This window comes from Tyto alba, unplaced genomic scaffold (assembly GCF_018691265.1).
Source record: "Tyto alba isolate M040663 unplaced genomic scaffold, T.alba_DEE_v4.0 Super-Scaffold_5, whole genome shotgun sequence".
In the NCBI taxonomy this organism is placed as follows: domain Eukaryota; kingdom Metazoa; phylum Chordata; class Aves; order Strigiformes; family Tytonidae; genus Tyto; species Tyto alba.
Window position 1 is genome coordinate 14,804,545 of NW_024881326.1, and position 16,966 is coordinate 14,821,510.

General features: G+C 41.5%; 1 protein-coding gene and 1 long non-coding RNA gene across 5 annotated transcripts; one reads left to right on the forward strand and one right to left on the reverse strand.

Annotated features, from left to right (window-relative positions):
- Window positions 1–342: 342 nt before the first annotated feature.
- LOC116963767 lies at window positions 343–1,322 on the reverse strand. Its single transcript, XR_004408377.2, has 2 exons — window positions 1,251–1,322; window positions 343–835 (listed from the first exon to the last, which is right to left on the reverse strand). It is a non-coding gene; the product is annotated as an uncharacterized LOC116963767 (long non-coding RNA).
- Window positions 1,323–1,561: 239 nt separating this feature from the next.
- TENT5D (terminal nucleotidyltransferase 5D) lies at window positions 1,562–16,745 on the forward strand. Of its 4 annotated transcripts, none has more exons than XM_042807518.1 (3): window positions 1,562–1,670; window positions 8,426–8,551; window positions 15,479–16,745. In XM_042807518.1, the coding sequence occupies exons 2-3, from the start codon at window positions 8,528–8,530 to the stop codon at window positions 16,667–16,669; spliced, it is 1,215 nt and encodes a 404-aa protein (XP_042663452.1). In that variant the 5' UTR covers window positions 1,562–1,670; window positions 8,426–8,527; the 3' UTR covers window positions 16,670–16,745. The 4 variants fall into 4 exon arrangements, with proteins under 4 accessions (XP_042663452.1, XP_042663454.1, XP_042663453.1 ...); XM_042807520.1 differs by having other exon boundaries at window positions 8,429–8,551; window positions 15,475–16,745; XM_042807519.1 differs by having other exon boundaries at window positions 8,429–8,551.
- Window positions 16,746–16,966: the final 221 nt, after the last annotated feature.

The following is a 16,966-nucleotide window of genomic DNA, read 5'->3' on the forward strand; positions in this document are numbered from 1 at the left end:
AGAGCCAGCCGAGAAGTCTCTGGGTGCTTTAAGTTAAAGTACAGACATGGCTATTTATGGTTATTATATATATATGCCTATGATAAAATGCAGCTTAAAATATTTTTTTTTTTTTTTTTTGTCAAGGTTATGATCATTGTTATGAATCACTGTAGTACCAAATCTGCAGTTTTTCAAAAATAATCATGGCTTACCCATTTGGCACAGTTTCTCAGAGCAGTGAGGTAAATTATCTCTCACCTGAGTTCTGTGTTCTTAGACACTGTGCAGCAGCAAGTGTGAGCTGTTTAGTATTACAGTGGAGTGGAAAGGACCAGAAAAAGAACAAATGCCACAACCTCGTCCCATTCAGGATTTTATTCCTTTCAGCCAGTTAAGTAAGTGATCAGAGATAGTAAATCTTAGTTGGAAAGCCTGGTTTTCTAAATCTGCCATTTAAAATTAGAACTGAGTCAGTGACATCGTGTATTGCACATAAAGGAACGTACGGAATGTGTGCAGAGGGCCCGTCTCCTAGCACAGCTGTGGTGGAGGGGGATCCGGCCGCCGAGGGCCTCTCCGGGCCCGAAGGACTGTGCTGCTGGAGGGGCAGGGTTCAGGGTGCTGAGTGGCCAAGCTGCAGGTGCCGGTGCTCCCGTCGCTGACTTCTTGCAGGAGGTTGGCTAAATCACCTTAATCCTTCTATTTGCATCCCTGAAACTTCAGATTTTCTTGCTGAGATTCCCTTGGCAACTTTGTCTTCTTGCTATGTATGTATATGTATGCACAGTATACATATATATATATACATACAACCAGGCAAGGGTCTAACCTCAGCTGAGCCTTCCTAGTGCTCCTGTAATACAAATAACGAGGCCCAAATCAGCAGCTTTTCATGCAGGGAGGATCTTGAAACCAAGTAAGTTTTGTTCTGACATTTCTCGGGGTTAATGAGCTGAGAAATGGGTCACCAGAGGACGAAACCGTCTGCCGCCGAGGGAATGGGACCCTTCCTTCCACGGGCGCGGGGCTGCCGGGACCTCTGATGCCCCGCCGGGGCAGCCCGGCCCGAGTGGCCCTTCTCGCCCCGTCGCCGTTGGAAGGGGCGATGGACGAGGGGTTGGTTGCAGGCAGTGGAGGGTGAGGGCCGGCGGTGGCCACGTCCCTGCCTCAGGGGTCTGCACCCTGCCCGGCTGTGTCAGGGAAAACCTGGCTGTAAACCCGATGCGGCCCCGTACGCGCAGACACCCACGGGAATCAGCTAAACGCACCGGTCCTGCTTCTCCGCCGCTCACCGCCGGCGCCGACCGGCCCTCGGGGCTGGGGGGCGGCCCTGCGGGGGCCGGGGCGGCCTCACCCCCCGCCGGGGCCTCGCCCCCACCCGCCGGGGCCTCCCCGGGGCGGGGCCGCCTGAGGCGGCGGCGCGCGGCCTCCCCCGTGAGGCGGAGGGCGGGAGCGCGGGCGGTTGGCGGGAGCCCCGGCGGCGGCCCCGCCCGGGGCGGTGTGACGCGCGTCGCCATGGCCACCGGTTTACGCTCCAAAGGGCCGGCGGGGGCGGGCGGGAGGGGCGGGCCGCGCCGCTTCAGCACCAGCGCGGCCGCGGACAGCAGCGGCGGCCCCGGCTCGGCGGTGCCTTCACCCGGCGGGAGCGGCGCCGGGGCCGGCGGGGGAGGAGAGGGGCCGGCGGCGCGGTGAGTCCGTCCGTGTGTCTGTGCTGTCCGTCCGTCCCGCCAGCTGCCCCCAAGGCCTGCGGGCTGCCCTGCGTGCCGCGGCTGGCGAGCGAGCCCCTCGGGGAGCTCCCGGGAGCGGGGCGGCGGGCGGCGGGGGCTCGGTGGGGCTGTGCGGGCGGCCCCCCCACCCCCGGTGCTGCGGCGGTTGCGGGATGCCCTGCGGCGGAGCCCCGGGTCCCTGGGGAGCGGCTGGGCTCAGTTACAAAACTTTGTGAAACCTGGGGTGATTCCCTCGGGTTTGGCCCTTCGCCTCTCTTTCTAAGGCGTTTTCTGTAAAAACTTTAACAACTTATGAAAGGAGCAGTTTGGCAAAGTGGGGGGGGGGGGGGGGGGGGAGGAGGTTCTTGTCGCATGCAAGCTCTGTCTTACTACGGGCGTTCATTTGCATGAATCCTAAAAACTTCCTGAATTTTGGACAAGACCTTCCTCACCAAATTACTAGTAGAAGCAGAAGCGTGGTATTCACTGCTTGCAGTCCGGTTAGATGCTGGAAGCTCTATCATCTCATCTACTAGCCCTAGTATCCTAGGCCTTTTCTAGGTATTCAGAAAGGGTCATCCATGTTCCCGGGGCAGGTCAGAGTCCGGAGGTGATGGTCAGACAGCGAGCTGGGATTCGCTGCCCTAAACTATTTGGAAGTGCTCGTCAAATAAGTATGCCTGTGTGCAAAGCAAAACTGGTTTCCAGCAACTCAGGGCCAGTATTCTGTGTCTTCCCAGCCAGGAAATCACTCTCCTGTGCTCACTGCCTTCTCCCATCCACAAGCATGTCTCTTTGATACATGTTAAGCCACTGCAAATCTTTAACCATATTTATTATTCCATCAAAAAGAGCATGGTTGACTACACAGGCATACACATTGCCTTCCGCATGCTGCATTAACAATAATAGTTTTTTTATGCCTCCCATAAAAAGCAACAAGGTAGGTATGAATAATGATGTGGATCACTGTTAAAGGCCAAGAAATGAATAATAAATGAAGGTGAATCGAGAGCAAGGACTCTCCCACACTTAATGCTCTTGTGTTCTCCTTAGAGTCATATGTGACTTGTGTATGTCCCATTCAGAAATGTAAAAACGATCCCCTTGTCCTCTCATCCCCCTGTCTGCTGTGGCTGCAGCATCCAGGAGTAAGGACTTGATATGTGGAGGGGAGAACAGCAGAGTCTGGGTTATACCTTCTACTCTTCTGTGTCTTAGCCCTCTTGCATTCCCATAGCTTAGTTTAAAGAGAACAGTAATATTTCCTTTAATTTGCTGTTGCTGCAGACCTTTGACCTCATGGTAGTGTTGCTTGCACACTGTCCCTGCTCAGCTATGCATTAGAGGCATAACTTTAAAGTAAATTTAGTTTTGTTGCCTCATTAGGCATCAGACATACAGCACTGTAGTAAGGACTGTGTGCTCTATAATGATTCAGCTGCCAGAGAAACGTCTAACATCGATCCTTTCAAGCAAAGGCCTGAACTTAAATTCCTGCCCCAGAGAACATATCAACAGCTCCTGCTCAAATTCAGAATTAACTGCTGATGCAGTAGAATCTGATAATTTATTAATCCACTATAAATCAGGGAGAGATAAGTGGACCAAGTTCCTTTAAGGACCACATTGAAATCACACTGAGATTGAGTTATTTTGGAGAGTAAATTAAGCAGCATTTAGACTGGCAGTGGAAATTAATTCACTGATTAACACTGCTTGAAGGACTGCTTGAAGGAATGAAATTCTGCCCGTGTTTTCAAAATGCTCCTAATCTGGGTTGGTTTCATGGCTTTTCCAGTTCTGTGCTCTGATGATCAGACTCCATCCTCAGCTGTAACTCTGGGACTCCTGGGTGTGAATAAGGGCTCCTCACCTCCAAGGTGGGTTTGGTCTGTGCCATCAGTGCTTGGCCATAGCAAGGGGTGAAAATGTTGGTAGCTTGTGTCCTGCTTTGCGTCTTTGATTCATGTTGAACATCCCACGGTGGGTCACACTGAGGTTATTGACAGTGTGTGTTGGGATCCCAGTAGCTTGATAGCCATCTGCATATGGGGATAAAATTTGTCTTATGGATTTAAGATATGTATATGTCTTACATGCCATATATATGTCAGACATGTCTATGTTTAACTGCCACTGGTTTTAATGGATGAAGCTCAATGAACAGCTACAAGATTTGTAGGCAAACTCCAAGCCAAATTTCACCATCAAACTATAGGTAACACGGAGTGAGGGACGGTCCACATAGAGTGGAAGTGAGCTCAGAATTTATCTTACTGAAGTCAGATGCCCAGCCATGCACATACTGGGCCACTTCTGTTCTCATTTACACCAGAGCAATTTCTGGTGTGAGAACTGAATTTATGCCATTGGGATTCAAACAGAAAAAAAATAAATCTTTTCAAAGTTCCAGTCTGGCTTTTCCCCTTTGCCACTACAATCAATCTTCATGCAAAAATAATTATTCAAAGCAGCAGTACAGAATCTAAGATACCACAGGGAAGCAGCAACATACCTATCATCTACTGCCATGCAGAATTAGAGTATAGTACATAAAGGGAGAATATACATAGCTGTAAAATTTGAGCATAATATTGAACGTGGTTTCTTGATGTTGTAGAATTGCTCACAGATAAACCATCAGTTTGTTTTTTTTTCTAGTCAAGATATTTTTGTGACCCTAAAACTGTTTCTTTCAGTAGAGAATGGGTTTATTCCATAAAACACTACAAACTGGTACAGCAGATGTCAATTTATATCAACATCAGCTGATTTCCTTCTCCATTACCCTTTCTGCTGGACCTTTGCTTATCTAGCAGGTCCTGTCTTCTTGACATACAATGTCATGTTGAATGTTTTTTCTCTTTTGGTGTTAGAAAGATTGACTCAGTCTTTCTCAAAAATTGGTGTCATCATCTGCATGATGGTCATTATGCATTATTGATAGTGATGGAAAAGTCACGAATACATGCATCTTTGCTGCAGGGCCTTAGCCTTTTTCTTTGCTTTATCATTGCTTTATCTTCTCTCTGCATTTTAGTAATAATGTCAACAGAGACATTTCATGCTGCCTTTACCACAAAAGAGTAGCAGTACTCTGGTCCTGATGCTGCAGCCATAATCCTTTTTCCTGATGTCGTTTGAGTGAAGTTATGCAGTTTTTTAACTTTATCACAGAATTCTAGAAAGCATTTCAGTTATCAAAAGGCTATTTGCTAGGGGAATCCTAGCTCTTAAGAGCAAACTCTTGTACAGCAAGTACTTTGAAGTAAATAATTCATATATTTTTCCCCACTTTTACAATGTAACTCATAAAATTGGGAAAATAGCATTGAAAGGAAATCCCACTAGTGTGTTGTATAGTCAGAGAATAACTTTATAATATGAATATGGAAAATAATTCATAAAGATATGAATTATATGTTAACATTATAAACACAAATAATAATATAAACAAACAGTGGAGGACACAGTAATCTTTGAATAGGACCCCAGCTTGCCCTCTTATCAGTTCTATGAGACATATTTCTGTGGAAGGTGACAGCCAAGCCTCATCCAGTATACAGAAGTTTTTTCCAACCCAATTTAAACTTGCCACTTGCTGTAGCAGTCACGAATAGCCTTTATTCAGAGAGATCCTGGTCTGCTTAACAAATCAACCTGGAGCCTGTACCCAGCATCCATGTCTTCTGACATAAAATGAAAATACTTCTGGAGTGAAACAGGGTAATTGCTTAATAGCAAGTACTTTTATCAAATATGCAGAGCAGAGCAGGAGTGATGCAGAGAGGGCTTTATGGAACACAAGTGCATTTGTCTTCAGCTTTCTGGCTCACCCCAAGGAGAAAACTTTAAATAATCCATTGTACTACTGTACGTACTATCAAAATCCACCCTTGGTACTTCAATGGCTCAGTAGTGATTCAGAAAAAAAAAAAAAAAAAAAAGCATTGCATTGATTGAATGAACTAAATGCAGCCACCAGCAAGGCTCAGCATTTTTTTTTGGTATGATCAGTAGAAAAAAAAATCCATTCAGTTTGCTGTGTGTGTTGTAACCCTCTCAAAACAGACATGGCTGCAAACCTGGCTGTACTCTCTAATGCTTTCATGACCAGGGCCGTCCCACAAGACAGGCTCTTGGGGAGATTTTGCCATTTTTGTAACTGACTGGGTCTCCCTTGGTGTAGATGAGGGGAGGAAGCCTCTGGAGAGTCTCTGAGGAGAGCCTTGACTTTGTAATGCCCTCTATTCCCTAAAAACAGCCCAGAATTAGGACTGCAATGGCATGCTGCATAGCTCATCCCTCTTCCTCTGGCATTTGAAGAGGAGAGATAATTATGAAGATGGTTAATAGATGGAAAAGGAGGATTGTTTCATTCTTTACCTTGCCTGCTTTTGCTGCAGTTTAGTCATAATAATGAGAGTTTTTGATAAGTGAGCTTTGGATTGAGTCACTGGTATCTCGAGTGAGTAAATAGATTTTGGTATTAGTCTGAGGAGCTAAGCAGAGCAATCATGCGCTGCTCTTGGAAGCTGGCAGGCAGAAAAGGGGAGGCAAGCATCTCTGGCGAGGTGAGAAGATCCTTGGCTCTTGTTCTTGCTGACTCAGGGGAACCTCCTTGAAATGCTCTGATGAGGTGTCCGAGGAACCTCCATACTCACTGAAACCCATGGGAGATGGAGGCACCCAACAGGTTTGAGGGTCAATATGCCTCATGGTGGGACCTGGAAGTGGGGACACCCAAAAGCAGTGACTGGCTGGGAACATGCTCTCAAGCAGTATTCGTGGCACAGCGTGTCGGAAGGGGAAACCCAAGGCGCAGAGCCATGCGCTGTCTCCTAGGCCCTGCTGGTTCTCATTATAGTCTTTTGCTCATTATGCACAGAGACACAAGGGTAAAAGACTTTGAAATGAGTTTGTTGGTGCATATCATCACAATTCACATTTTGAACTCAGGAATAGGAAAATATTAGCTCTGAGACACAAGGTAATTGTTGACATAGTCGTTTTTATTTTTGTTTTTACTTTAGTTAGAAAAATCCTGGAAACCACGAGTACAGAATAATGAAATGATGCACTTTTCCTGTAATGATGGAGCCAATAAAAGGCAGCCATTGAGAATAATGTCCCAACTGCCAAAGCATTTCATCAATCTCAGCTGCTGCTTCTATGAAGTTATTATATAATAATGAGTATTCTTCTACAAAAAAATATTAAAGTCCCTCTCTCCTTCCCCTAAATATCACCAGGGGAAGCCATTAATTCTACTCTAGTGTTCATCTATTCTATCATGATGATATATCCGTTAATGGATATCATATATCTATTAAACCTTCCACCCTCGCACAGAAAGAAATAACAGTAGTTCATTGTTAAAAAGACTAAATGATATATTATTTGTTTTAGGTAACTGATTATATTTTTGTCTGACTTTTCCTCCAGTAGGCCAGACTCCACAGGCTGAGACTTTTATCTAAGCAGTCCAAAACCTCTTTTCCTTGCCACTGAAGACATAGCTGGCTTCTCTCTCAGGCTAGCCAGAGTTCAGCCCTTGACAGGTTTAACCCTGTATTCCCAGCTGCAAATGTGAGCCATCACTGCACGGATTTGGGGAGCAAGTCAGGGAACATGCAGTCATTCAATTAGTAGCCCATCATGAGTTGGAAAGCAAAAGAAAGATGCAGACAGGTCCTGGCACAGCAGACAAGTCCTCACAGAGTGAGGAAAGCAAGTACTGGGCTTCTGGCAGCAGTAAAACAGCATATTCAGTGATAAAAATCTGACTGCTGTAGCATGGAGGAAACATCCATAGTATTCTTAATAAAATGAATAATACAGTCCATGCCTCCTTGGGCTATCATTTAATCTTTTCCTGAAGATTATGCATGCATTTACACTCAAGTCATACTTGCAAGTTTATCTTTACTTAGAAGGGTATGTACTTTCAGCGTAAAAGTTGAGATTGTGGAACACAGCTCATCAACGAGGAGTAAATTCACATGTATATCAAATAATACAGTCAATAGGGCCCTACCTGGGACAGTTAGGGAACTTTGAGTAGGTGTTGTGAACTTTGTAGGTTGGGGTGCTGGAATGGAGGTCTTTGAAGGAAAGCCTAAAAACGGCTACCTAGCTGTCAACATGTCTTTGAGAAACAAATATAAAAAACTGCCTTTATGATAGCATACAAATATTTACAAAAATAGTTGTAATTCCTGCATAGCCAGTCAATGGGCCATTCAGTGCATGGAAATTCCAGCAACAGGCTGAATCCTGGTCTTACTGTAAATGAACCAACAACCTAGTCTGCCTGGAAACAAGACCTTCCTGTCATCTGCACGCATTTTTAGAAAGAATATGAAGCCAGTACACACTTCATAATAATTACTTTTGCTGAGTTGTTATTAGTTCTATTTTTTATATGATTCCACTATGTCCCTGCTAACTTGCATGTCTATTAATAATATGAAATTCTTATTTAAAATCCCAGAGAGAAAATAGCAACTTTGTTAACAACCTTGCAGACGATTAAGTATGACCTGAAACCAAGTTTTTATAAGCACTTCTGTGCCTTTCCACTGCCTTTACCTTATCATTTCTGACTTAAAAGGCTATTGTTATGACTGCAGGACTGCCAAGTTGTAATGCATGATTTATTATGTACAGCAGGTGACTGGTAGTTAACATTTATCTCAAAATTAATATTACTGTTTGTTGGGGGCTTTTTCCAGCAGCTTTCCCTGGGAGGTTCATGTTTCTGTCAGTGAGAAGATGACAATTCATATTTTTACCAAAGGACCCAGTGAGTCATCCTGTTAACTCTGCTGAAATACATGCTTGCCAATCGTCCTGCCGCGGTAAGTCTGTGGGATTTTGCATTCTCTCTGGAAATGTTATTCAGGAGTTAGTCCACAGTATGCACTTCACAGCAAAAATAATCTTTACCTAAAGCAGTAACTTCTCAGTGATGACCACAGCCCCAGATAGACCAAATATTGTATATCACACCTATTTTTTTAAAAGTTATTAAAGTATTTTAGAGCAAATGAGAAGACTGGTTGTGCCTCATACCATGCTATTTAGAAGGTCTTGGTTTGTTTGAACCTGGAGGTGGTGTAAGGAGGAATTTTGTGTGTTGTGGGAACTGATGCGACGGCCTAATGTATCTGGCCTTGAAAATGTTGCCCTGTGAGGGGATCCACATACAACTAAGAATGATTGTGCTGTGAGTGATGATGGAAAAATTTGACATCCAAAAACCCCTAAATCTCCAGGGTGACATAACATGGATTAAATATTCATACTTACTGCTCAAATTAAACTCCTTAGTTATTTTGTCCCTCCTGAGAACTCCCAGCTCATCGTGTCAATATCCTGTAACGTTGCAGCAGAGGGGTAGGCTACTCGGTTCCTTTTCCTACCTTCGTGCCATTGGAGAGTGTGTCTGCCCTTGGGTTGTACTGCTCTGCAGATCGTTTTCATTTGGGAGAAGGGGTGGTGCAGGCTGGTACATGACTCTCTTGCTTTTCCCTGTTCCTTGGGTTGGGTTGGAGAAAAGGTAGAACACATTTTTGCTGATAAAGTCTCCTTCTTTTATGCTTACTTGTTCTGCCCTTGAAGGTGATATTCTGTAGCATACTCCAAGCAAACTGCTTTCTGCTTAAGTGTATTTTGCGCACCACGCAACCTTATCTCACAGGAGAAGAGCATATGGCCTTGAGTTATTATTTGTTATTTCAGGGTAACTAGATGGTAACTGTACTGAAAACTTATGGCAACTCATGCGTTATCTCATGATAACAGGATAAATAAACAGTATCTTCACTGCATGCATTAACATTAATGGAAGGAAAAACTCATGAAAAACACTGTCAAACCAGTTTAAATATGTCCCCATTTAGGATGCCCCAGATGCTTTACTGCTTCTACTTGTCTCATACACATTAAAATTATGACTGGCACTTCTTCCACATTTGATATTCTTGCCTTCAGAGCTAATGCCAGCTGCAGTCCTTAAGTCCATGAGCATGCAAAATACTTTAAAATGTCCATCTTAATAGAGAAACATATCTTTGATTTAAAATAAAGCTTTAGCAAGATATCATGGAACTCATTAGTGATGCATATAATGTGTATGCAGCAAAACCAGTACAGAGATCTAAGGGGAGAATTTCAGTAGTTACTTTGAGCATCTCTGGGGTGACCCCCAAAACCAAGGCTGCTGCGGCAGCTGGCAAGATATTTTGCTTGATCCACAACCTATTTCAAGTGCAAAGTAGAGACAATTGGAGCATTAAAATATTCCATGTAATTGTTGTAAAGTAGACAAATAGGGGATCAGAAAAAAGCAAAGTGAAGACAATGGAGTTAAGATGGATACACAAAAACTATTTCAGATGTATTCTGCTGGAGAATGCCAGCACATTGCAAACCCTTTGAAAATACACTGAAGCAACATTATAGAGTATATAAAAAGAGAATCTTAGACAAACAGTTTATCAGTAAAATATGAGCTAAATTGGATTAGACTGTCCTCTGAACTGTAAGTATCTGTTTCTGAGATAGTTGTGTGAAACATGAAAACACTTATTAATGTGGCTGGTTTTCTTCATTCAGATGTAAAGCCAGATCTGCTTTTCTTTTTTTTTGATGTAGCGGGTGTATGGCAGAGTGTTAAGAAATGGTTAAATCTCTTAGCATCATTTTAAAATCAAACTCGTGGTTGTTTGGTCCAAACCTTGCTAAGTAAAATTAGAGCCTCTGATTTCAACATAAAAATAAATAATACAGATTATCAAAACTATGTTTAATGATCCCACAGTAACTAAACATTTTTCCACATTGCAACCACTTCATCAGCTGAAGGTGACCACTCAAGGACAAGTTGGAACTTGAATCAGGGAAATATTTTTCTAACCTTATAGTAAGGATAATATATCACAAAACTTGACTAGGCCTGATCCATCTTATTCCGTGCTTTTCTAGCCAGTATATGTAAAAGAAAACACCATGAAAACTAGTTTTCATCATCTCTTTATCTGGCAGAGATCTTAAATCAGTCAGGATTCAGGATCCATTGCAGTTTATAGTAACATTTTAAATCACATAAACAAAAAACTAAGAAAAATCACTAGGAGAGCATCTCAATAAGTTACAAATACTGATGAAGTGAGGAAAAAGACCCCCTCTTTCAATACCCAATTTCAAAGGCTATTTGTTCCTTTCACCGACACAGTGCTAGTGTTCATGCAGCTTTCCATTTGGCCAAGTATGGACTTTAAAATAGGAAAAGACTGAATGTGAAACACATAAAATGCTTTTAGGTACTCATGTGGAAGAAGTTGCAGAAACTAAATTCTCTGACAGGGCGCAGCAGAGCAGACCTAGGGAAGGCCAGGACTGTGGGTGCCAGCGAGTAAGAGCTCTCAAAATCTGTTTCACATATATGATACCCTAAATGGCATAATGCTGATACTGGCAAAGGGGCAGTGAGATATACCTGCTGCCAGGGATCATCCTCCATTGCAAACTTCACCAGTTTTCAAAGAATTAAGTGATTTTCCAGCCTCTTTTCCCATTAACTGACTCAACCCCAGCTCTCACTTGTGTTTGACTTCGTCTGGCTGCTGTGGTCACGTGCAGTGAGTTGCCTTTCCTTCACCCCTTGATCTCTTTTGTTTTACACAACGCTTTAACTTATTAGAGCCTCAATACTATTGCTGATTTATTGTAGCTGAGGCTTGCTTGCATTAATAATAACTCCCAACGTTAGCCCGAGCACCTTGGTAAATAAATTTGCCACTGTTTTAAGACATAAGGTTCCTAATGACTATAAAATTGCCTGGAAATTGTTCTTGTTGCCAGACAAGATTAAGGAAAAGAACAAGAGAAAGTCCTTCTAGGAAAGTGCAGGGTAATGTACTGCGTTGCAAACTGGAAGCAAATTAGAAAATCATAAATTTTAAAAAAAAGTTTATTTACGTCTATTTATAAATTAATTAAATTCTTGACAACTTGATTCCTGGTTTTCCTAGGACATTTTCCTTACTTGTCAAAGTTGAAGGCATTATTTCAGTACTGAATTCTTAGTATTTATCATAAGACATTTCCCAGACATTAATGTTGAGGCTCTGAAATCACAAAGCATCACCTGGTTCTCCAGGAATCACTTGAGAGAAATGACATTTTGAGGTACGACACTTCAACACAAAAGAGATATTTACTGACATTACCTTTTCCTGTCATTTTAAAATCTTAGTATATTGCAATAAAATCTAAAATAACTAAAACCATGTAGCAATAAATGAAGGATTTCTAAGCTTATTTAGGGATACTTCCATCTTCTGACTTTCAATAAGTGTTTGAAGAGGGTCCCTCTGCTAAAAAAATGAATTGAATTTCCACATTCCCTTCTCTAAGGCCTTTCTTTTACATCACAGCATTAACCTTGAAGAGCTCTCTCAAAATTTGCAATATCAGACAAAGCACCTAACAAAAACTACAGCTTATACAACAATTCTGAAAACTGTAAGTTTGCTAGCAGATCATTAGAGCTGGTCCACCATAATCTGACGTATCAACAATACAGATGACAAATATGGCAGCAAAAGACGTTTATACAAAAACCTCTCCTCCCAGCCTTCTCACTCCAGCCAGTGTTGTGCTCCTTGCAAAATTCACAGTGGCTTTCTGAAACAGCTGGTTTTTATGATAAGCATGTACTGGGATGTCATAAAGGCTACGAAGGATGAAGTTTTTCAGAATAGTAGTTTGCGGTAATAAAGGAATAAGCATGGAATCATAATAATAAATAGCTAATGGTAAAGTCATAAACATGTGAAATAGGCAGTGCTGTGGATGACAATTTCTCTCCCTTTCAGTTCAAATGTCGTATCTTCTAAATGCCTCCAGGAATGTGTGCATTTCTGAGTATGTATGCAAACATATATATATTTTTGTGTTAGGTATATGGAATTATATGCTATGTAAATAATGCTAGGAACTACATGGTTGTGCCAGAGCTATAAGAGTGAATCCAAGACCTTCACACCATTAATTCAGTGGCAATTAAACTTCCAACTTTGGTCCTGATTTAGCCAATTTTTAAAGCATGCGTTTAACTTCAAACATATGGTTTATTTGTAGTGAGGCCAGAAGGGTGCTTGAAATTGCCTGTGCTCTTGATTAGCTTGCTTGGGAGCTGAAACTATAGTAGAAGTATGCGAAAAATAGCTCTGTAATATTCCCAAGCCATTTGTCAGTTCACAAGTTACTTGAAATTACTAAAATATTCCAGAATGTGGAATCTGAAGGTGCAGGAAGGAAAACATATGACAATGTACATATGTAGTCACTACTGATTAAGAAACAAAAGTGTAGACTTTTCAGTAGTGTTATTACTCAGTATGATTTCACATTATTTTTATTCTTCATGTTTAGCTGAAAAAATATGTTTTAGCCATCTGTCTGCAGAAACGATTCTCGATATTTCAGTAGTACATTTGCAGTGTTGGCAGATACCCGAAAGTCACTTCTTTCACACGGCTAGTGACTCGCTGAGCCATTCCAGATCATACCTGACCACCACCTGAGTTTCACATCGCCAGTCACTTTTCTTCAGTCCCTCCAAAGCCCAGCTTTGCATCAGCCCAGCTGGGAGACACAGCTCGGTCTGGGCCGTGGTCCCAATTGCTGCCTTCTGAGAAACAGACGTCTATCTGCAGGGCATTCATAGCTTTTCAGTGGAAAATAATTATGAAGTTCAGCATCATGGTACAATTCCCATCCTGGTTATATGCAGTATTAAGGAATACAGTGATCTTTATTTTTATATTCTTTTTAGGTGCTCAGGGAGTGTTTCAACAGCAATGATCTAAGCCCCCTTGCTATGTAACAATACTTTATTGCAATTATTTTTAAATTATTTTTAGTTTCCCTAAATTGTCTCTGAACTAAGCTTGCACAAACCCAACAGAAATATTTTTAAAACAAGACTCAGCTAACACATGGAGAAAGCAAAGTTATAATGTTTGTGCAGAAAAAAGAAATTGCTTTCAGTAATCAAAGTTGTTTTCAGTATCTGTACCTCCATCTACAAACTGTCTAACCAGCAGCTTCCCATGGGTTCAGGATATCCACATTTGGCTCAGGAGACTAAAGAAATTCCCCAAATAACTGTATTCACTAAAGAATTTTTGCTCTCTTGAGTGATGAAGAAAGGTGCCCCTATATCCATAAATGTTGTTTTCTTTCACCCGTAGCTCAGAGCAGCAAACAGCTTCAAACTCAACGCCATGAGGCACAGCAGCCAAGCACTGGGGTTAATCAGAAAGCTATCAGTAAATCACAATATCTGCCTGTGACTTATCATGCGCTTTATGAAAAAATATTGAAAAATGAAATGATAGTATTCAGCAATAAACCTTTTTAATTGACCATCTGAGCATTAACTACCCCAGAAGAACTGAGGAAGCACAAGCAGGCAACAGGGGACACAGCACGAAATGATGCCCATGGATTCTGGAAGGCTTTTAGCCCTCTGAACTGTTTCCGTTCTGTAACACTGACATTAATGTCAGGAGACAGTAAGATGAAGATTTGCATCTTTCATTACACCTTGGACACCTAATGCCCAACAATGTTTTCCTAGTTCCTTAAATGTACTTCTTACTTACTTACTGTAATCACACCTAATTATATAATTATATGATTGTGATTAATTATATTCACAGTATACATAAATAAAATTTTAAAAATAAAGCATTCATATTCACATTACAAAAATTTAAATAAAATAATGTTTGCATATGATCAATTAGAAACATTTTAAAACCAATACTGTGATGTTTGCACCTTTTTTCCCCCTCATTGTGAAATGTAAATAAATTATCCATACTAAAATCTGTCTGATTGCTAAATATGATGTTAAGAAGACAAGACATAATTTTAAACTGATGAATTCCAGAGTCTGAGCTTTATCTCATGTATTCTATGGGTGCTTCATTACAGGCTTTCTTGAGAAGTTTTAAGAATATCGGTGCAGACTGGAAGGGGGTTTCTTATCGGTTCTGCAAACCATAACTTGCAGCACTGGTCCATTAATGTAGGAATATGGTTAATAGCTTAGAAGAAAAAGATATTGCCTCAGAAACATAGTGGAAACATCTTAACAATTATCGGATATCCACTTCTTAAACTGTTACAAGTGGTATTAAAGGATGTGTGCATATAGATGATCCACGGAGACTAAAGTACATCCAAGGCGTGTGGCTAGATAAAAAATGAGCATGTTGCATCGTTCCTGCTTTTTAAAAAAATGTCCTGGTCTTTCAGTAGTTTTAACTATACAAGTCACTGAAGATAGAGGGAGATTTCTAGACAGGACAGAAAGAACAAATTTGCTCATTTTGCTCACTTTAGCTCTTCAAAGTGAAATTTATTTGGAGTTTCATTATAACCACCAAGTAGTTCATGTCATTAACCTTTGAGTAGTTTTAAATGAAGTCTATATGATTTACTGCATTTACTTTGAGTCATGGATTATACAATAACACAATGGTTTCTCAGCAGGATTAAAACCCGAGTACATTAAAATTCAATTAAAAGCCTGTGACAAGTGCAGTGGTTGACTCAGACTGTTAACTGGGATTGTGTATCCTTAAAATGAACTTTGTCACTGCGCTGAGGAAGATATATGTTTGTTATAACTGAGGAAAATGTCAGGCTCTCTTGTATTTGAGCAAGTTCTAACATTTGTCTCTTAATTTCTGTTTCTCCCTAGTTAGACAACTGACATCACAATGACTGAGGACTTAGACCACAGATTCAGTAGTCTCACCTGGGATCAGATTAAAATCCTGGATCAGGTTTTAGCTGAGGTCATACCTATTCATGGGAGAGGAAATTTTCCAACACTGGATGTAAAGCCGAAGGATATCATTCATGTGGTAAAGGAACAGCTCCTTGAAAAGCAAATCAATGTTAGAGACATCCGCCTGAATGGTTCGACAGCCAGTCACATCCTTGTAAAGCAGAACGGAACCCGTTACAAGGACCTGGACATCATTTTTGGGGTGGAACTTCCAAGTGAGCTTGAGTTCCAGGTTGTTAAGGAAGCAGTTCTTAATTGCCTATTAGACTTCTTACCAAAATGTGTTAATAAGGAAAAAATCACTGCCCAGACAATGAAAGATGCCTATGTGCAGAAGATGGTCAAAGTCTCCACCGACCACGATCGCTGGAGTCTCATCTCACTGTCAAACAACAGTGGCAAGAACGTAGAATTAAAGTTTGTCAACTCTCTCAGACGACAGTTTGAGTTTAGTGTGGACTCCTTCCAAATCATACTGGACTCCATACTAAATGTTTACAGAGCAACGGACTGCAAACTGACGGAAGACTCTCACCCCACCGTCATTGCCGAGAGTATGTATGGAGACTTCAACGAAGCAATGGACCACTTAAAATACAAACTGATTTCCACAAGGAACCCGGAGGAAATCAGAGGAGGCGGCCTCCTGAAGTACAGCAATCTCCTGGTTCGTGACTTTAAGCCAGCAGATGAGGCTGAAATTAAATCTCTGGAACGTTACATGTGCTCCAGGTTCTTCATTGATTTTCCAGATGTTGCTGAGCAGCAAAGGAAAATTGAGTCATACCTGCGCAACCACTTCATTGGGGAAGAGAAAAGCAAGTATGACTACTTGATGACTCTGCGTGGAGTTGTAAACGAGAGCACAGTCTGTCTCATGGGACATGAAAGAAGACAAACTCTGAATATGATCACAATTCTGGCTTTAAAAGTACTTGGAGAACAAAATATCATCCCAAATGCAGCCAATGTAACATGCTATTATCAGCCTGCTCCATATATCAGTGACAGAAACTTCAGCAACTACTACATTGCTCACGGACAACCACCTATCATCTACCAGTCATACCCATTTCACATACAAATGCAAAGCGGCATGGTTTAGAACACAATAACCTCCTCAGCACTTACACTCCTCTCTCTTTCTAGTTCTCTCCATAATAAAGGCCTCATTAAAGCAAGTTTTATCATCACTTTTGATTTAAGAACATATTGTTGTGTAAGTTGCCAAAGTTATTTGGTTGATCAATGTCTAAATCACTGTTAAGCAGATCGTAAAATAAGTGAAATGGCTCTCATTCATGATTTATATCCCTACGTGTGTTTGGGCTATACTTGTTTTTTTTTTTTTCAATGAAAAGAGAAGGGTAGAAATTAATTTTATAAAATGCAATGCACTAAG

Excerpts from the sequence above, each read along its gene's own strand:
- TENT5D (XM_042807518.1), top strand. The coding sequence starts at position 8,528 with ATGCTTGCCAATCGTCCTGCCGCG. Across the intron at positions 8,552-15,478 it reads TTGCCAATCGTCCTGCCGCG|ACAACTGACATCACAATGAC; the intron begins GTAAGTCTGTGG and ends CTCCCTAGTTAG.